The sequence below is a fragment of the Prionailurus bengalensis genome, chromosome A3, assembly GCF_016509475.1.
Source record: "Prionailurus bengalensis isolate Pbe53 chromosome A3, Fcat_Pben_1.1_paternal_pri, whole genome shotgun sequence".
NCBI classification, from domain to species: domain Eukaryota; kingdom Metazoa; phylum Chordata; class Mammalia; order Carnivora; family Felidae; genus Prionailurus; species Prionailurus bengalensis.
Window position 1 is genome coordinate 133058706 of NC_057354.1, and position 20836 is coordinate 133079541.

The 20836-nt window shown below is 58.7% G+C and overlaps 1 protein-coding gene across 1 annotated transcript in view; it reads right to left on the minus strand.

The window, feature by feature from the left end:
• Window positions 1–1501: 1501 nt before the first annotated feature.
• The window catches only part of HPCAL1 (hippocalcin like 1), a 105215-nt gene continuing 85880 nt past the window's right edge, over window positions 1502–20836 (minus strand). Inside the window, exons 3-5 of the mRNA XM_043604546.1 lie at window positions 7494–7889; window positions 4993–5098; window positions 1502–2416 (exon numbers count right to left, since the gene is read on the minus strand). Of these exons, the coding sequence (XP_043460481.1) occupies window positions 2319–2416; window positions 4993–5098; window positions 7494–7871 (582 nt within the window). The 5' untranslated portion in view covers window positions 7872–7889 and the 3' untranslated portion in view covers window positions 1502–2318. The remainder of the gene's footprint in view (window positions 2417–4992; window positions 5099–7493; window positions 7890–20836) is intronic.

Genomic DNA, 20836 nt, shown 5'->3' on the forward strand with positions numbered 1-20836 from the left:
ATCAGCTCTCCGGGGTGGGGTGGGGTTCCCGTTTAACACCTCCCGGGGCTCTTCTGTGAGCCAATTCCTTATCATAAATCCGTGCGCGTGCGCGTGCGCACGCAGCTCTCCTGTGGGTTCTATTTCTCCGGACGATCCCGCTACGGCAATCCTTCCCGTGTATGTCACCCTAGCGCGGAAACTCTCCCCAACAAGCAGTTACCGACTTAACCTTTTTTGTAAAATCCAAGCCCCTCACTGGGAGGGGAGATTCCCCTGGGCCCGGCAGAGTCATCAAGGCACCACCTTGCCCTTGGGCAGCAAGCTGGACCCATCCCAAGTCACCTGGCCTCCCTCCCTCCACCCCCACCCCTGGAGAGTGCCGCCCACCAAGGTCCAGAGCTGCGGGCACATAGGGAGATTCACCACGAACTGGGATCTGGTAATGCCACCAGCCCAGAAGGCACCTCACAGGCAGCTCATGGTTTCTACACGGAGGCACGTATCTTAAAAGATGACTGAAGCCAACAAAACAGCCCCGGTCCCCGACAGCCTGTGAGGCAGGCTCCGAGCGAATGCCCCCTTCTCCATTTCGCCCCTTCCACAGGGGGAGACGCTGAGGCTCGGAGAGGCCCCGCAGCCCACGGGCAGGTGTGACGGACACTGTGGGTCCCCATCTTGGAAACAGAACTCCGGTCCTGTTCCTGAAGGACACGGTGGGCCCTCCTCTGAGAGCCAAGGGTGTATCCTGCCTGGCCGGTCACGGTCCCTTCATGCCCCCTGCCAAGGCACGGACCTGGGTTTCAGCCAATGAGAGGCGAAGCTGGTGAGAAGGGGAGGGGTGGCGGGGAGGATTCTGGAAAGTTCTCCCCCCTCTCCAGGAAGAAGAGAAGACAGGCCTGCTTCTCTTCCTGCCTGTGGGATGCCGTGTGAGCCGTACCGTGGGGACCCCAAAGAGACAAGTGCAAGGACAAACGCCGAGTGTGAGACTGGGAGGCGGGGTGGTGGGGAAGGTGGAGGGAACGTGGGGGGCCCAGGGATGCTCTCTCCGGCTGCTGAAATTAGACACGCCTACAGCCTTTGGACTTCTCGACCTGTGAGTCGGGTGGAATCACCTTCGGCTCGGTTTTCTCCTGCTGGGGACCGCATGTGTCCCTCTGGTCATAGGCTGAGAAGGCAGGTCTCCCTCACGGCCGGTGCCGATGCCCCTGGTCCCCTCTCTGCCCTCGCCGGGCCTGTGTTGATGAAATGGGGGTGGGAGACGCCGGGTGGGTGGGCGGGGAGGGGAAGGCGGTCAACCCCGCCGGGACCAGTCCTCTTGTATTTCCACGGATATTTCTTGGCATTGGGCAGATATTGAACAGGCTGCACAGGATTTACAGACACAGTGGCAGCTGCGGGGACACCAGCGGGGCCCAGTTTACCAACGGCAGCTGCACCCGCTGAATCTACCTGGAGCCGAGCGCGGAGCGCCGCGGGCAGCCAAGGGGGGCTCTCGGGGGCCAACAGACAACTCCAAGGATTCCGTTTATTTGATCATTTTAATACAGGAAATGCCAGACCAATCAACGGGAGGACAGCCCTTGCACAGACGCCTGTGTTCACTACGTGGACGGGAGGGTCTCCACAGCACGGGGCACGCATGCATTTCCTTTGACACGGGCGGATGGAGAGCGCATAAATACCACAAGATAACCAGGTTCGGGGCCGGGGGCAGGGGGGCGGGAGGGGAGATCACAGGCCACGAGGGAACCACGCTTCACAGGCAACGGAGGCATGAAATACGGGACCTACACGGGACATTGCACCTCACCATGGGCATAATTTATATATCAAAAGAAAGGAGGCCGTAGTTTGCGTACGTGCGAGCAGCTCTGATCGGAGGCCACGGACGAGCGAGGTGGAGCCATGCACGGGGGAGGGCTTGCCCGTCTCCTCTCCCTCCGTTCTTGTCCCCGGCTTTCCCACGGTCACCCGCGATCGCGAGATGGATGAGCCCGCCTCGTCTCCATCTTGGGAAGTCCCATCAGTGTCCTCAGCCGCGTGCCCTGGGCTCCCCGGGGCGGGGAGGCACCCCGGAATCGAGAACTATGAGCCCCGCGTGTAAACACCTGCCCGGGCGGCGCCCTGGGGGCCGGGCCGGGGCAGGAGGAGGCCGGGGGGGGGGGGGGGGGGGGGGGGGGAGGCGCAGCCGCCAGGCCGGGCAGGTGCCGCGTGTCGCCCGGGGCCCCGGCCGGGAGAGCAGGAGCGGTGGAGGAGAGGCATCCACTTTTGCAAGCAAAGCTGAAACGGCGGGGCAGAGCCTGTGTTTCTCTGCAACCTTCCGGACGCCGGGTCCCTCAGAACTGACTGGCGCTGCTGGGGTCACACTGTAACAAGCGGACGATGGAGGGGTCGCTCTTGGCACCTTTAATGAACTCTTCCAGGGACAGTTTGCCTGTGGGACGGCAGAGAGGAGATACGCGGAGGGGGTGAGCCAGTGCCCGGTGCCCCGCGCGCTTCCAGAGGTCACGGAGACGGCTCCCGGGTCCGGGACGCCCCCTCTGGTCTAAGTCTCGCACCTTCTGGAAGCGGGGCCCAAGGGAGGCTCCGCTCCCTTCGCAGGCGCTCCTGGAAACTCCCGTTTCGCTGTCACCGCTCGCTGCAAAGCACGGGGCAGCTTAAGGGGCATCATATCCAGTAAGACGGGAGCTGTCCAGAAAGAACACGGTCTCTGCCTCTCACCCATAACTACCTCAGAGCCGAGGGGAGCACGGCTGGGTGGGTGGGTGGGTGGAGGGCAGCCGGGGGCCCCCGGGCACTGCCCGGCCTCCGCTTGGCTGGCAGACCGGCTGCCCTGTCACCCTTTGGGGTGGGGGACTCGAGGAGACCCGCCTTGCCAAGCGTCCAGCCGGCCCTCCCCCACCCTCTGTCCCTCCCGCACCGCCGAACCTGCCACCGTTGGGACGAAGAGATAGGAACGTGGGTTTGACAACCTCAGTGAGTCCCGGAGAGACCGTGACCCACACGGTCACTGCCCCCCTCTCCCAGGACGCACATGGGCAAGGACGTCGGGGTGAAGCTGGCTGTGCTCTGCCGGCTGATGCTTGGGCAGTCTGCGGCTGTGAGGCCGTGATACGTGCCCCGCAGGACAGCAGTAAAGGGAGGAAGGAGCTCGTGGCCCGTGCCATGCCACCACGGGCAGGGATCTCCAGCCCCGACCTGACCCAGAGGACACGCTCCGCGAGCGGCTTCCAGGAAGCCAAGTGAGGGGTCCGGAGGCGAGGATCCAGCCTCCCAGGCCGAGACCACCTGCCAGCCCCCTGCCGGAGAGGAACACCCCCTCTTGCGGGTCCCCAGTAGGGGGCAGGCAGACAGGCCCCTTGGGGAGACTAACCAGCCTCTAGGCTCCAGGCTGGGCTGGGAAGCAGCCCCTTCAGAGGAGGAGAAACCGTCCGGGACCCTCTGCTTAGGCGGAGGACGACTGTGTTTTCTTACTCTCCTGATGGCTGGTGGGGACTTTTTACCGGCCACTCCCCCACCATCTGATGGCTCCGGGGTAGGGGTGGGGGTGGGGGGGCGGGGAAGCTTCTAAAAGCACAGGCCCTTCCTCCTGGCAGACAGCAGGGCGGGTGAGGGGCTGAGGGGAGCCCTCGGGGGCTCTGGGGGTTCCTGAGCATGATCTGCGTCTCTGGGTCTGTCTGGCAGTGGTCGGGGCGCTCCTGGCACGCGGCCAGTCTCCGTTCACACGTATGGCTGGGTGGGGGGTGTGGACAAGAGAGGGTGGTGCTGGAGAAAACCCGTGGGCACCACTGACCCCCGGGGTGGCCGGAAAATAAGACAGAGTGCAGGGCCCCCCAGCTCAAGGGCTGGGCACCCCCGCTTTCGCCCTGATCCCTCCAACACCCACTCTTCCTTCCCTCCCCAGGCCCCAGGGACAGACGGACAGGGGCTCACAGAGGTGCCCGGCCCCACGGTGCACGGACTCACGTTCACCAACAAGCAGGGAAGGCGCACGGTGCGGGCCCAGCTGGGCCCGGAACGGTGCGTGGGGAGGGGGGCCCAAGGGCGACACTAAGAGCTCCCCGGGCATCGTCCCATTGAATCCTCACCACCGCCCGAGCCTGAATTTATCAACCCCATTTCCCAGAGGAGAAAACCAAGGCTCGGGCGAGCCCAAGACTCCGTGCAGGTCTGTGGGCATCTGGAGCCTGTGCCTTGCTACCCTGGAGGGTGAAAGACGGGTTTTAAGTGAGCACAAGGGCGGTCTTGTTTGACACGTGGACGCGTTTGGGAAACTTCCCTTGCTGTCCGATGTGTCCAGGGTGCTCTCTGCCACCTGCGGTCACACCGGAAACGTCATGCCTGGGCTGGCTCAGTCCTCTGACTCATGTGCCAAAAGCGCTTGAGAGTTTACCGAGCACTTCTTCACGCATTCGCTGGATTTTTAACCTCCAGGATGACAGGGCCGGCAAGAGGCACGGACCCGCCCTTGCAGGGCTACCTCCCCCTGCGTGGATCCTACCGAACCTCAGTGCCGAGGCAGAGGACGACACATGGAGCATGTCCTCCCCGTACGGCCACCGCCACTACCCATCTGTCCCCACCAGTCCTGCTGCAGTATGGCCCCAGGGACCCTGCCACGGCTGTTGCAGGCCACGGGGCACCGGGGAGCCTGGCAGCGCGGGATGACAGCAAAGCAAAGGTTTCCCACCATCCGGGCCCCTTGATGCACCTGCCCCCCGGGTGCCTCCCCCTCCCTGGGACACGCCGATGGGGCTGACGGTCTCCCTCATTTTCGAAGTGAGGGCACTATGGCTCAGGGGCGGGGGGACAGGACATGCCTTGAGGACAGAGCCAGGATGCAGGACCGGGTCTCTCTGACTCTGGATCCTGCCTCTTCCCTCAGTACAGCTGCACGAGGCCAGGGGTGGGCTGGGAGAGGCCCGGGAAGCCGCAGAAGGGGCCAACCACATCTTTGCCCTCAGCCGCCCTGCACAGACACACGCGCACACACACGCACCCACTCCTTACCATCATTGTTGGTGTCCATCTGCCGGAAGATCTTGTCCGTTCGTTTCTCCGGGGTGGACTCGTCCTCGGGCATTTTCATCACAGAGGACACCATCTTGTATATAGCCTGCAAAGAGACACGCGGAAGATGTGCCCGGAGATTCTGGAATGTTTCCGGGCACACGGGGCCGGCGTGAGCTTCCACGCAGCTCACGGCAAGGCGCGAAGAGGTCGGGATGTAGCAGCCTCCGGGACCCTTCCTCAGCTCTCCAGAGGAACGTTTCTAGAATGTTCCACGGTGACTATCGCAGACGGCATGCTGAGCAAAGGAAGCCAGACCCATCTGTGTGAAGTTCAAGGGCAGGCAAAACAACTCCACAGTGACAGGGGGCTGAGACTGGGGGGGCTGTCTAGGGTGGGAGGTGGGACAGTGCCCGGGGAGGCCCTTGAGGGAGCCTTCGGGGGGGCTGGGAATGTCCGTAACTCACCGAGGGTGGTGGGCACACAGACATATATGTACACGATCCACACGCCACACAGAAAGCTGTGAGCATCTTACTGTGTGTCATTCGTCAGTCTAGAACAGGAAAGATTTAGTCCCTGAAACCCATAGGGAGAAAACCAGCCCCAGAAAGGGGCAGCAGCGAGGTGACACGGGTCTTTCCAGAAGGATAGAAGACCTTCCCTTTAGAGCACTGCCCTCCGCGGGCTCACCACGGGCCATCCCTGTGTGTCTCTGTCCCGGGGGCCCAGCCTGGACACGCGTCCCCGTGCCGTGGTGGGCACAGGCGTGCGTGTGGAGGGGCCACGAGGAGGCCAGCGACCATCAGAGTAACATGCAAGGAGGAAGGGGCTTCCGTGCAAGTGGCCTGACTGATACCCCCATTCCTGAAACAACAGACCAAGAACAGCAAAAGTCTGAGACTTATTATAACTTAAAAGCAGGGCATTAAAAACACAAAAACAAAACCCAAAAAAGAGTGGTCCTGAGTGAGTTTTCCCATATGTATTATGTTCCCCTGCTCCTTGCCCCCTCTCTGTTTTCAGGGCAGGGGCAGGCCTGGCCTGGTCCCGTCTCCCACCAGCCTCACGGCCCAGGTGGGCTGTGCCACACGGGTGTGCATCTTCCTGAGACAGGACACCCTCCTGGGCCCAGGCCACCCCTCCTGCCCAAGTGCAGAGCCAAAGGCAGCACCAAGCGCCTCCAAGGACTTGGTAGGTAGGCTTCTGAAGGACTTAAAACAGCAGTCCATTCTGGGGCGCCTGGGAGGTTCAGCCGGTTAAGCATCCGATGTCGGCTCAGGTCAGGATCTCGCAGTTCGTGGGTTCCAGCCCCTCGTCGGGCCCTGTGCTGACAGCTCAGAGCCCGGAGCCTGCTTCGGATTCTGCGTCTCCCTCGCTCTCTGCCCCTCCCCTGCTGACACTCTGTCTCCCTCTCTCTCTCTCTCAAAAATAAATAAACATGAAACAAAATTTTTTTTTCTTAAATTCAAAACACCAGTCCGTTCTGCGAAAGGTGTGGGGATGGGTATCCCACCTGGCCAGCTGAAGAGCTATGCGAGGGGACAGGGGAAGGGCATGCCTGGTTGCCAAAGGGCCGACGGGTAGGGCCAGATGAAGACATTCCAGGGAGGCAGATTTCTTACTTCTCCCACCCCTTATAGCTACGGACCGGAAGCGACGAATGGACCACAGAGTTCCCCAAACCTGTGTCGATTTATTCTTTGTGAAGACCACCTATTTGAGACATGGGTTGATCAGGCCACTCGCGGCCGGTTTGATGCTCTTTGCTCAAGACTTCGTTCCTGAGCCAAGAAGCTGCTTCCTTCCATGTAGAGAACGCCTCTTCTGAGGAATTCTAGAACCGGCTCCCCCAGGCTCCAGGAGAGGGGGCACAGGGGGGCACCAGGAAGGAGCAGCTCCGGGGTCCCTCTGGCAAAGTGAACAAAACTTGGTTTCTTTCTGGAAAACAGCCTCACCTGCCAGAGCTCCTGACAGGCGCGAAGGGGAGGCGAGAAGGTCTCATGAAGAGGAGTTCCTCCTGCGTCTGACTTATTCCGGGGCCACTAACGCTTCGGTTCTGCTTTACAACCACGCGTTCCCGGGGACATTACAAGCTGCCGGTTGCATTCTCGAATACGGGGATTCGAAAAGGTCTCCTAGCAGGCGCCTTCCGCAAGTATCAAGGGACCCCTCAATTGTTAATTTTCAGCTCTGTTCTTTCTTAGGGCATCACCTCTCCGAGGCTCAGATTTTGTGAAATGCAGGGAAGGGCGCTGGCGCACAGGGTCGTGAAGACACAGATCAGAGCCCTTAGGCCCCGGGCCTGACGCATACAAGCAAGTGATCGAGAAACCCGGGCTCTTATCATTCCTATTGCAAGGCCCCGCCCGGTTAGGTGACAGCCGGGCACCTTCAAAAGCGCACGGTGCGGGGCGGGGAGGGGGCGCCCCGGCCGAGAATGACCCGATGCCTCGGCGACCGCCACACGCGTGGGGGGGGGGGGGGGGGCGGAGCCGTACCTGCACGATCTCCAGCATCTCGCTGCGGCTGATGTAGCCGTTGCCGTCCAGGTCGTACATGCTGAAGGCCCACTTGAGCTTCTGCTCCAGCTTGCCCCGCGAGGTGACGCTCAGCGCGATGATGAACTCCCGGAAGTCGATGGTACCATCCCCGTTGGTGTCGAAGGTGCGGAAGACGTGCTCGGCGAACTTGGAGGCGTCGCCGTAGGGGAAGAAGTTGGCGTAGATCTTCTTGAACTCGTCCACGGTCAGGTGGCCGGTGGGGCAGTCCTTGAGGAAGCCCTTGTACCACTCCTGCAGCTCGTGGTCGGTGAACTCCGTGTTCTCACGCAGGTCCTGCAGCACCTCCGGCCGCAGCTTGCTGTTCTGCTTGCCCATGGTGGCCGGCGGCTACACCTGCAAGACAGGGCCATCAGCCGGGGGCACCCGGGGCCCGTTCCCCCGCCCCCCCCACCGCCCCCTGCAGCCACCGTGGGGGGGCCGAGAAACTCCCCCTGCGTGTCACGCTCGGAGGGCTGGAGAGGCCACCGCCGTGCGTGGGAGGTCTCGCCCCGGGTCTAGGACACCCTGCAGGAAGGTGGACCATGAGTCCCGCACCCCTGGCAAAGCCGAGCTGCCCCATGCTTGCAGCGAAAGACACATTCTGACTTCCGGAATGTGGAAATGACTCTGTGTGTGTGTGTGTGTGTGTGTGTGTGTGTGTGTGTGTAGGGGGGGAACGCAACTTAAAATCAGTGGAATGAGGCGCCTATCAGGTGTCCACTGGGTCTGTGCAAGAGTTGAGGATTCGGTCCTCACCCTCCTGACGAAGGTCCTGCCACGTGGAGCGCACCCCCGGACCCTGGGGTCTGAATAGTTCTTTCTTTCCTCTCTCAGGCATCACCTTCCGGCTTTCCCCTCAGAACAGGTGTCCAGAAACCTTTCAGGAGTCCCCTCTCTGTTTCGCCTCTGAGAAACTCCCGGGGACAGGGGGCGGGGGGCGGGGTGGAACCAGAAGGGGCCCGGGACAGTCCTCGATTCTCAAATGTCACCCGTAAGCGACCAGGCACCCGTGGGAGCACAGAACCTGCTCCCCACAGCGGTTTCCCACCCAGCCTGCACAGAAGACTGGTCCTGGGGTGGTGTCACTATTAGACACGGACACAGCTGTCACCTCACGGCCTCATTTTATTTGCTGCCTCTGGCAGTAACACATGAACATGGCTTCATCGTTTTTCGAGCACGTAGGAAAACACAGTGAGAGGAAGATGTCTCCTGCCCCAGTCCCAGAGGGGACCACTCTGAACGGCTTGTGTGTTTGTGAGCTCTGAACAGTATGCACCGAATCCCCATCAGGAAGGGTAACAAACAGATGTGGTTCATCTCGTCTCCCCGGCATTTCCTCCTTCGTCCCCTCCTGGGCTTTATTGGTTTTATGACACATATCCCTGTTTTTACTTGTTATCTTTATAACTCTAAATTATACACTTCAAGTTCCCTTCCTAGCTCCTATGGAGGGCGGTTTGGCAATGTCTTTCAAAACTGCAAACGCCCAGCGATCCCATTTTGAGGAACGTCGCTAAAGATACTTCGACCTGTGCGAACAGCCCGTGCACGCTGCTGCTTCCTGAGCCGCTGTCTGTAATACTAACCCGGGCCTCCGTCATCACGTACTGAGAAGCAGCGATCAAGACGCGTTAAAAAAAATTTTTTTTTAATGTTTATTTATTTTTGAAACAGAAAGAGACAGGGAGTGAGCGGGGCAAGGGGCAGAGAGAGAGGGAGACGCAGAATCCAAAGCAGGCTCCAGGCTCCGAGCTGTCAGCACAGAGCCCGACGTGGGCTCCAATTCACAAACCATGAGATCGTGACCTGAGCCGAAGTCGGACGCTTAACTGACTGAGCCACCCAGGCGCCCCTCAAGATGCATTTTTAAGTGAAAGGAGAAAGTTCAGAGCAGCTACGTAGTTTGCTACCATTTGTGAAAAAAGAAAACACTATTTGTGAGGATGTTTCTGCGTCTGGAAGGACCTATTTAGGACACAACACTGGCCAGAGAGAGACGGCTGACGGCCAAGAGTCGGACGGGGAGTTTTTACCGTAAATCCTTTTGCAGAAATTTTTAAATGCCAAACTCTGTGCATGCATGTGTTTTCTATCCGAAAGCTAAATCTACAAAAATAAAAATAACCAAACCTCTATTTCTTGGTCAAGCACCTTGACTCTTGGTTCTCTCTCCGCAAGATCAAGCTATCAGTCCTGCCTCTCCTTCCTTCCTTATCAGCTTCTGTCGTGGGCACTGGTATTTTGACAGAGTCAGGGTTTAAGTCTCCTTCTGTTTTCTTACCTATAGGTTGGCCCTAAAAAGTGGACGCCGGCAAGTGCCTGAGTAAGTTGGCTGTCAGCTTCCTGGTTAGGAGAGGCAATGTCAAGGGCAGGACCAATGCAGGGGGATCTGCTTCTGCCCCACCCGAGTCCACCATGAGGTCACCTCGCCAATTGCAGTGCGTTCTAGAACGAGGCCACAGGGTCCAGATGGGGGATCTCCCGTGCCTCCACTGGCCGGCTCTCTGACCCACCCCAGGGATTGGGGTGGTGTGGGCCTCCTAGCATGCTCTGGGAGGCCCCCCAAAAGTTCGGGTGTTAACATATAGCTGACTTCCGGTCCTTTTGGAAATTCAGATGTTTTCCACGACCATTGTGGTTTCTACGTTAAACAAAAAAAACGAAAAAGTGAAAATCGAAACATCAGACACCAAAATGTCTGACAGAAGAAGACAGTCAAGACATCCGTTAACATCTCTGTCCTGTTGGAAAAAGCTCTAAGCCAGCTTTGGAGATGTGTGCTCCCTCTGGATTCTTCATTTTTTTTTTTTTAACATTTATTTATTTTTGAGACAGAGAGAGACAGAGCATGAACAGGGGAGGGGCAGAGAGAGAGGGAGACAAAGAATCAGAAGCAGGCTCCAGGCTCTGAGCCATCAGCCCAGAGCCCGACGCGGGGCTCGAACTCACGGACCGCGAGATCGTGACCTGAGCTGAAGTCGGACGCTTAACCGACTGAGCCACCCAGGCGCCCCTGGATTCTGCATTTTTTACGATCGCTCTTGGGTCCCCAGCCAGACGAGCTCCCGGGTCCTTCCAGGTGTCACCCTGGAGGGCCTGATGACGGCACACCAGGATGGCTCTGTCCCCAGAGAGCCCTGCCGGGCGGGCAGGGCCCCGTGCCCCAGAACTGTGAGCACAGGATGCCCGGGACGGCTCAGCGTGGCAGGTCTGTCTCCTCAGGCGCCCTCACGTTATGGTTGACTCCCCCAACAAAACAAACAAACAAACAAACCAAAAAAGATGTTGAGGTTTTAAGCCCTAGGACCTGTGAATATAACATTATTTGGAAACGGGGACGTAGGAAGTTAAGATGAGGTTATTGGGGTGTCCTTAGAAAAAGGTGACAGTTGGATACAGACAGTACAGAAGGAAGCCATGTGGAGAAGACAGAGCCATCCACAAGCCCAGGAACACTGGAGGTTTCCAGAAGCCAGAACAGATGCTTCCCTACAGCCTTCAGAGGCCCCTGCCCACACCTTGACTCCCAGCCTCCAGGGCTGTGAGGGAATACGTTCCTGCTGTTTAAGCTGCCTGGTCTGTGGGACCTTGTTAGGGCAGCCTGAGCGGACAGACGCCAGGGGGGGGCGCATGTGCATGGCTCTGCTGGGTCAGGCGCCCCTCAGCCCCACAGATGAAGCCCCTTGCCCACCAGACCCAAGGATGGGAGCTGAGGGCACAGGAGAAGCCGCCTGGGCCTCGGGCCAGGTGCCCATCCTTCTCTGCCCGTCCATCTGTCCATCCACGGGCTCGCCTGGCACTCCACGGCGGGGACCAGATCCAGGCAGCCCCGGGTGTGACCCCGACACCCGTCCCCTGAGGCTGGTCCCCTCACTGAGGCACCTCCTGCCCACGCCGGCCTCCTGGGTGCCGTGTTCTCGCACACGCACATGCACACACACGGGGGAAACTCGAGTCCGGGAGGCCCCTGGTGCCGCGTGGGGGCCCCCAAGGGTGACTCTGATGAAGCTACACCAGCCACCGAGCGGGCAAACCGGGGCAGCAGGCAGGGCCCTCGGAGCTCAGAGCCATGGACGCCCTCTGTGCTGTCCCCAGCGAATTCTCCCTGCTCCCATCAGGATCCCTTTAGTAACCTGCTCACCTCACGCCTGCCTCTGTCCGTTCTGTTTGTTTTTTTAATTGAAAAAAAATTTTTTAATGTTTATTTTTGAGACAGAGAGAGACAGGGCATGAACGGGGGAGGGTCAGAGAGAGAGAGGGAGACCCAGAATCCGAAGCAGGCTCCGGGCTCCGAGCTGTCAGCACAGAGCCCGACGCGGGGCTCGAACTCACAGACCGCGAGATCGTGACCTGAGCCGGTCAGACGCTTAACCGACTGAGCCGCCCAGGCGCCCCTGTCCATTCTGTTTAAACAGCCTCCCGGCCTCCTCCATATCCTGTCACTCAGGACTTCTGAACGGCAAACTCTGGACTGCAGAACTTTTAGGCCGGTAGCCCGGCAGGTCGCCTGGGACTCCCAGGGTGGGGTGACTCACTGGGTGGCTTCTCCAAGGCAGCCCCACCTCTCTGTGTCTGCAGAGCAAGGAGGTGGGTGATGGGCCTCGGAGCAGCACCTGACCCAGGGCTCCCAGCCGTGACCTACCCCACCCCCGGCCAAGACTTTCACACACTTCCGGCCCGGTGTTACCTGTGCTTGAAAAAGGGCTCATCTTCCATTTCCCTCATCAGTTCAGCTGCTGTTAAACCTTCTTTTCCATGCTCCTCGAAAACTGGGGAGGTCTCCCGGCCAGCGTCCGGAGGGTGGAGAACACGGGCCTCCCCCCACGCGCACAGCGGGCGGCACGTCGGGTGGCTTCGTCTGCACCTGCTTCCCTCGCTTCCCCTCCCCTGACGTCCTCACAGGGGACGGCGTAATGCAGTGTGTGGCCAGGGAGGACCAGCGCGAGCAGGACGGGACAGCCGCTGCTCTAGACCCGTGTGACCCGAATTCACCTGGGAATGTGACTGTATTCCGAGACCGGGCCTTTAAGAGGTAATTAAGATAAAATGAGGTCACTGGGGTGCGTCCTAATCCAATCTGCCCGGTGTCCTTACAAGAGGGGCTTGGGACGCAGACGGAGGGAAGGCCGCGTGAGGTCACAGCAAGACAGCCGTCTCCAAGCCAAGGAGAGGCCTCGGAAGGAACCGAACCTGCTGACGCCTTGATCTCAGACCTCTGGCCTCTGGGGCCGTGAGAAAATCAATTCCTGCTCTTGAAGCTGCCCGGTCCTTGTTACTTTGTTACGAAAGCCCTGGGACACTAAGACAGCTGTCCCTGGGCACTGACCTGAGCAACAACAGTGGGGCAGAACCCCGTGCCGGGTACCGTGCGGTTCCCCCAACCTCACTGCTGAGCACCAGCAGCAGGGACAACCAGAAGGTCCACGGACTGTGGGACAATTGGCTTACTGTCAGACCCTTCGCGTAGATGGGTCCCACCTTACCAGCGGGGAACCAGCCCTAGAGGCCCGGGACGCGAAGGCAGCACTCGGCTCAGGCCCCACATCTTGCTGCGGGCAGCCCGGGGGAGGCGGGTCCGGGGCAGGGCGACACGGTCACAAACAGCCACCTTGGGTCGTTAATGGCACATCCTTTGCCCTGATTAGCAACCCTGCCCTTTTCGCCAGGGAAACAAGCGGGCTTCTGTGAAGTGCTAGGCTCTGGGGGCTCAGGATGGGTCCCTTTAGGACCCACTCACCTCCCTGAACACCAAATCGCCCCTCCGAACAATGCTATCAGTTTGCCTCAGAACGCGTGTGTGACGTATACACTCACAGACCCCACAGAAATGCCAAATTCCTCACACCTCCTCTGCCCGAGGTAACAGGTGTTTCTGGAAAGGAAGGTACCAGATCCGGGAGAGGGACGAGGCCGGTCAACCCAAAGCTAGAAGGTCACAGGCAGAGGGCATGGTGATGTGCCTGGGGAGCAACTTCGTGCTTGGCCAGACCCTTCCCCAGTGTGTCGCCTTCGGGTGACGCACAAGACTGAGAATCCGGACTCCCAGCCCCTCCTTCTCCATGTGCTTCCTGAGTATCACGACAGTGTGGTGTGAGGGGGGCCTCCTTCCAGGACTAGGGCTCCTTCCCGCTCTGATAGTCTAAGACCCCTGGGTCTAGAGGTCCAGGCCGAAGATTCCTGTGCCTGGAGCTGAGGTAGGGAAGGCTCTCCTCCCAAGAGGTGTCCCTCTCTGAAGAAAGGCATCGAGTCCGGGAAGGTGGTAGGTACAGGATTCCCTGGAGGAATCTGGAAACGTGTGGTCTACAGATCTGGGTGCCTCATCACACCCCACACCGTGTCCTGAGCCATTTAATTGCGGGGATGCTTGCCCACACGTGTCCACCAGCCGGCGCTCTGCTCCCCCAAATCCCAAGCCCAGGAGTGCAGGTCGCCCCGGCTCTCAGCCTGTTCTCGGGGCCTGGTGCCAGGCTGGGTGCACGGGGGGGGGGGGGGGGGGGGGGGGGGGGGGGGGGGGGGGGGGGGCGTGCGGTCTGTTCCAGCCCATCCGGCCCTCTGAATGTGCACCCTGGTTCTCAGCGCTCTGGGCTGCTTATGGCACAGGCACCTATGGATGGGGCACAAGATGTAACATGACGGGGCGGGGGGGGGGATGCTCCAGGGGAGGAATCACTCCTTTTCCATGGAGGGGACAAGACAGTTTGCCTAGGAAGACAGCATGTGGAATCAAAACTTAGGCCACCTCGGGGCACCTGGGTGGCTCAGTCAGTTAAGCGGCCGACTCTTGATTTCGGCTCAGGTCATGACCTGACGGTTCGTGAGTTCAAGCCCCGTATCGGGCTCTGCACTCACAGCGAGGAACCTGCTTTGGATCCTCTGTCTCCTTCTCTCTGCCCCTCCCCTGCTTGCATTCTCCTCTCTCTCTCTCTCTCTCTCTCTCTCTCTCTCTCTCAAAAATAAATAAATGTAAACAAACAAACTCAGGCCACCTCTAGGGAGCACACACCAGATACTAGGGCACTGGGAAGGTGGGGGCCATGCTTGGCCAGGCCGGGAGAAGGCAACGTCATCTCCGTCTTAGAGACAAAGAAGTGGGGCTTCCATGGGGCACGTGCTTGTCTGTGACCTTCCCCGGGCCCTTTCATTGCCCAGGTCCATGGGCGGTGATGGAGGCCACCACGGTGCCCCCGGCTGGCATCCACTCCGCCATGAAGTAAGCCCATGAATACGAAATAAATCTCCCCGTGCACTGCCAGTCCCTCACTGGACCGGCTCACATGTGCTTACCAAAGACTCGGACGAAACGGTTAATACCAAGAGCCTCGTTTTAGCTCTCTCCTGGAGGCTCTCGGCCCAAAGCAAGCGGCCTCGCAGGGACCAGGGACAGCGGAACCCTGCATGCACGGTGATCTCTCTCTTACTAATTAAGCCAAGGCACCAACCTTATTGACGACTGGCCGGCTGGAAAGACAGACGCCAAAAAGCCAGCGTTTCTGCAAAGACAAAGCCACCACCCCCATTTCCCAGCAGCAACGTCCCCTCCCTCCCCCGGCCCCGGTGGCCAGGCAAGCAAACACCCAGACAGGCAACGGCCTTTCGAGCATGTCAAAGATGACATTTTAATTCACAGTAATGAAGGAACGGGGAGGGGGTTAATGTAGCGCTTACGCCCATCTCTCTGGCTCTCGGTGACTCTGCTATTGTTTTTAATGTGCTAAATTAAAAAAAAAAAAAAAAAGCACGCATGTAGCTGGGGAACCCTAGGAAAATATTTAACCCGAAGTAGGTCCTGCCGGCAAATTAAAGCCTTTTTAATGGCAGAGTTCTCCCAACCGCCTGGTGAGGCTCTTGGGAACCAAGGGTTCGAATGTGCCATTAATCACAGCTCCACGCTGGCTGGTGGCGTGGGTCACATTTCATCCATTGCTTTAAAATGCTTTCATCAAGTGAGATCTCCGGAGCTCACTGGGCCACGCAGATTTACAAACACTTGGAGAGAGACAGACGGGGAAAGGCTGGAGGAACCAAGTCCTTACAAAAGGCCAACGCTCGGGGTGAGGCTGGGAGGGCGTCTGCTGCGAATCTGAACTTCAAGGGACCAGAGGGCTTTTGGGGATGACTGCTTCCTCTGTCTGGGGTAGAGCAGGAAAGCAGGGGCTGGAGGGACAAGCAGAAAACAGGCGATTTGTGCCGTTTCCCATGCAGCATAAGACCTGGTTCTTTCTCCTGGTGACCCATTAACAAACGGGCTAATGCCGAGAATCCGTCCTTCTTGTCTCCGAGTAAGCGGGTCAGAGGCAAGCCGCATGCGGCCTTGGCTTCTAGCACAGCTGCTCTGGGGAGGGGCCAGTCCTGTCCCAAGGGGTCTGTGACCGCTGTCAGAACCAAACCAAGGGAGCGGCGCGCTTTGGGGCGGCCCAGGCTGCAACGCGGCCGGGCGGACGCTAGAGGGCGCAGGCAGGCAGGATCCTCGGACCGAAATGGAGACCCCGCCTTCCCGACCCCGCCCCCCACACCAAGCCACCTCCGTGTCGCGGGGCGGGGGCGCTCAGTCTCTCTGTCTATAAGCGAGACACGTCCAACAAAGTAACCACCAGCCACATGTGCCTATTGAGCACGTAACATGTGGCCTGTCTGAATTCGTATATGTGCCCTAAGAGTATCAAATACACACTGGGTTCTGACAACTTAGTACATAAAAAATAATGTAAAATATCTCAGAGTCATTTTCCTATCCCGATTACATGTGGAATGACAAACGAGACCGTCTGAGATATCGTGAGTTAAATGAATCATGTTGGTAACGTGAATCTCATCTGTTCCTTTTTACGTTTTTAACGTGGCCTGCCAGGAACGTTAACATTACACATGAATGTGGCCGATTCTGTATTTCTAGTGGCTGCCATCACGGGGTAGCTCCTTGGGACAGTAGATCTGGGGCCACACCAAACAAGAACCCTTGAAGCCCGTTAGCACCCTGTTTACAGGCCCATTGCAAACTGCCACCCAGCTGGGAGGGGTCTGTTTCACTCCGAGGTGCCCACAAAAGAAAGGGTGCCCACGGCATTCACATCTCACTCACAAGGACACAAGTGAGCCCCACAAGTTTCAAGACCTCTGCTAGAGGCCAGCTGCAATGACGGCCTACCTAGGTCCTTCAGGTGACGGAGCGGCAGAAAGGGGGTGGTCCTCCTCCACTTCTGGGAGAACAGAAGCCCCTGGGCCACATCTGGGGGAAGAGGCGGTCAGTGACAGGCACCCTTGGGAGCGGACAGTTAACGCGGTGTGCCCAGATCCAGACTGAGCTCACTGACTTCCAGGAGCTCATTTTCGGAGGACTTCCTGAAAACCTGCTGCATCCAGTTTTACCGGCTGGATGGGCTCCAGACCCGTGACCTTGATTGAGAACTGAACTTGATTGAGAACCAAAAACCCTCCTGACTTCTGTACCCATCGCCAGCAGCTTAACTCCCCAGGACTTCCTAAAGCTTTATTAATTTTTTTTTCAACGTTTATTTATTTTGGGACAGAGAGAGACAGAGCATGAACGGGGGAGGGGCAGAGAGAGAGGGAGGCACAGAATCGGAAACAGGCTCCAGGCTCTGAGCCATCAGCCCAGAGCCCGACGCGGGGCTCGAACTCACGGACCGGACCGCGAGATCGTGACCTGGCTGAAGTCGGACGCTTAACCGACTGCGCCACCCAGGCGCCCCTAAAGCTTTAAAAAATAAAAGGAGGGAGGGAGGGAGGGAGCTGGCCAAGGCAGAGAACTCCCCTTCCGGTCCTGAAACTTCCTTTCCACTTAGCCGAGATCAGAATGCCCTAAATGAGGGCTGGGAGATGGGGCGGGGTGGGGGTGGGGGGGAGAAATGGGGGAAAGGAGAGAAAAATCCCCAAGAGAATGTTCTGTCCCTCGAAGAAGCTGCTCATGCAACAGGAAGAGGAACTGTGTGTGTCCCTCCCTATATACCGTGTGCCTCCGAAAACACTGCTTCATGGCCTCGGCTGCCCAGCAAACTTCTACTCAACCAGCAAAGCCCAACTCAGACGCTCCTTATTCAGGGATGTATGTCCTGGGCCCCGAAAATTGCTCTTCCCTCTGCACCCCCTTCCCATTTTTTTAGCCTGTTTCTAATATGACCTCAGCTTGTGCAACACCGTTTCCTTGTGTCCTTCCTTCATTAGATTGTGAGCTTATTGAGGAAAGAGAATACTTCGCTCATGCCAAACCATGTTCTGGCCCCAAGGCCTTTGCCTTTGCTGTTCCCTACGCCTGGTCTCAAGGCGCACCCCCTCAACGTCCACGTCTTTGCGTCTTCTTGGGGGTGCCTCCTCCAAGGAACCCATCTCAAATACATTGCCCCCCCACCCCCCGTTCTGTTGCCCAGAACAGGGCCTGGCACACGACTGGCGCTTAATAAATAGATTTGTAATAATGGTTATGTGTCGTTCCAAGGGCCTGGCACGATGCCCGAGTGAATGAGCCAACGAGTGAGGGAATGGGTTTCTTCTGGGACCCTCTTGCTCTAATATTTTGTGACTTCGCCAGTATCCGGGATTCGGGAAGGAACGTATCATGGAACAGGGTGGTAAAGTGCTCTCTTGCTTGGGCCTCAAGCTCCAAGAAGGGACATTCCATAATTCAGACTTGGTATCTCGGAAAGTTCCATTTACTGGCACAGGCACAGCCACCGCAGAGTAGAGGGCCCGCCTTGGGTGTGTCAGGCCGGGGGCTCCCTTCACCAAGCCGGTGCCCATCTCCTCCCTCCCCCGTGAACGTGCCCCCAGCTCGGTAGGTGGCCCAGGGGCCTTACTGCCGCCCTCCAGCGGGGGTCACCTGAGTGTGACCCAACATCACTGCCACTTGAGCCTCCCGGGGAGGAGCCCTTTGAACTGCTTGCCCGGCGGAGGAAGGTAGGTTAGTGGAACAGACAGAAGTGAGCCTCTGGGGAAAGAAGGAAGAGGGGTGAGGAGGAGGAAATGCCCAAGAGAACAATCCTCCCCCTTGTAGAATCTGCTAACAACAGGAAAAGAACTCGAGGCAGGATCCACAACAAGACCGTGTGATTTTTCTGAAAGCCAAAACTGCCACGTATGACCATCCCTGTGTGAGTTTTGAGGCTTATGGGGACAGACCGCTCACCGCCGGGCTGGCGTGGGCGGTGAAATTTCTGGATTGGTTCCCTCACCCCGGCAAACGTTTCTGTTTCCCCTCTGTGCCAGGTGTCGGAACACCAGGGCGGACAACACCTCCCAGGAGGGAAACGGATCCTAGGGGGCAGGGTCCGCACACCCGGGTCAGCGGCGCAGCTCTTGGGAGGCAGAGGGCGCCCGGGGCCAGGCCCAGTCTCCGCGCGCTCCTCTGTCCACGGGACCGGAATGCCCGGTGGGAGGTGGCCGTGCACAAAAGGGCCACGCCGGGCAGCAGGTGCGCAGAAAATAGCCAGCCTGGGCTCCTGCCGGGCTCCCCTGCCTCCCTTACGGCCTCCGCTGTTCTCATAACTTCTCTGGGCCTCAGTTTCCTGAGGAACAGTCCGTACCCGCTGCCGTGGTAGCCGTGAAGATAACGGGAAACTGAAGGGTGTAAAGGGACTGACAACTGGGAAGCACCCGACAGATACCGGGAGGCAACGTCACAGCTTGGAGGAGAGAAGAAACGGGTGACGCGCTTAATGAGCTTAATTGCAGTATCGAACAGAAGCGGGCTGGCGGCCGAGGCCAAGGCCGACCGGGGCTCGTGGGCGGCCTGCACTTCTTACGGCCACTTCTCGCCCACATGCGGGCCCAGCACCGAGCATGAAAACCCGGGATCCCAGCGGCCCAGACTCAACCGGTGCGGGTCCGGGTCAGTGAAATTCCAACTCCTGTTCTTCAGAGAAAATGAGAAGAAAAGGCCTATGACGGCAGGGCAGAGCCCCAGTGGGGGCTACTCCTTCCCTGCTGGCCGTGGGACACTGTGAGCCCCCCGGGGGGAGGGGGAGCCCCTGAGGGAGAGGCTGGGCTCTTCTCTACGGGCCAGGTGTCTCCCGGGGACTCAGTTGTGGCTTCTGCCTGGTTCGGGCCCGTGGTGCATGGAGGAGACGGTTTCCGCACAGGACGCGCCCCTCAAGGACGGGGAAGCAGCAGGTGCGGGAGGAGAGTTCTGGAATCCGCCCAGAGCAAGCCCCAGTGTTCCGAGGAGGCTGGGCGGCTCAGATCTGCACAGGACAGGGTGTACACTCCCGACACACCCCCATACTGCACCCCTCCACGCCCCACGGCGCATACATTATGTATATACCACGCCTCCCCCGCCCGCCGTCCATACTGGTGTGCCCCCCGCCACCCCCCGATTGTCCAAAGCCTCAGTCTGTTCGCCGGCTCCCAGTGGAGGAGAACACAGGCCTGGTTGGACAGGGGTGGGGGGTGCTGACGATGGCCTTTCCAGCACATCAGCGTTCGGGACCACGAGGGCTTCCCTCCCGGGCTCCTTCTTATCTTAGAGAAAAGAGCATGGGCCGCGTTTACCATTCACTCACTCACTCCCTCCGCCACGTCTGGACCCTCACCCGGTTTACACTGCACGCCGGGACCTCACTGCACACGGGAACCTGAGGACGTCAACAGGGAGCCGCCGCGAGCCTCCCGGGAAGAACATGCCGGAGCCGCGCTCTGCCAGGGCAGGCTGGGGACAGGCCTCCAGAGCCGTGAGGCCCCTTCATGAGCAGTGACATAATAGCCATATAACATATGGCACCAATAACATCACAGTACTGAACAGCGCAGAACAATATGGAACCAGTGGATAGATTAACAAAGGTAGGGTGTGGGGAGGTGGGGCAGCTCGGGGGCAGAAGAAAAAAAAAATGCCATCAAATCCTAGGAATTCAGACTAATGACTCGAAGGGCAGTTCAAATTTGTCAAGTCCGGGTCAAAAAACATCTGAAAAGGTGCCCCAGCCTCGGAGCGGAGTCAGAGGCCCGGAAGGTCATGTGTCTCACAGCCTTGCTTTCCTGTCTGGGAATCAGGACTTGGGTCTGTGTGGACCCCGAGGCATGTGTGAGCCCCAGTGGACGCGTCTGCAGCAGCTGGGAAGTCCGCTCGCTTCGCTGGGATGTAGGTCCCTCCCCACGGCAGAGCTCCTGGGGACACGGCTGCCACCAAATGCTGGTTTGATACTACTCGGGGCTCAGCTCACTACACCAAAAATTTTTTTCTTTTTTTTTTTTTTTTTTTTTTTTGTTTTTAAACTTGGAAGGAATCTGCCAGTGAATCATCATCTCATATGCTATTTGATCCGTGTTTAATGTCTTTGGGAAGA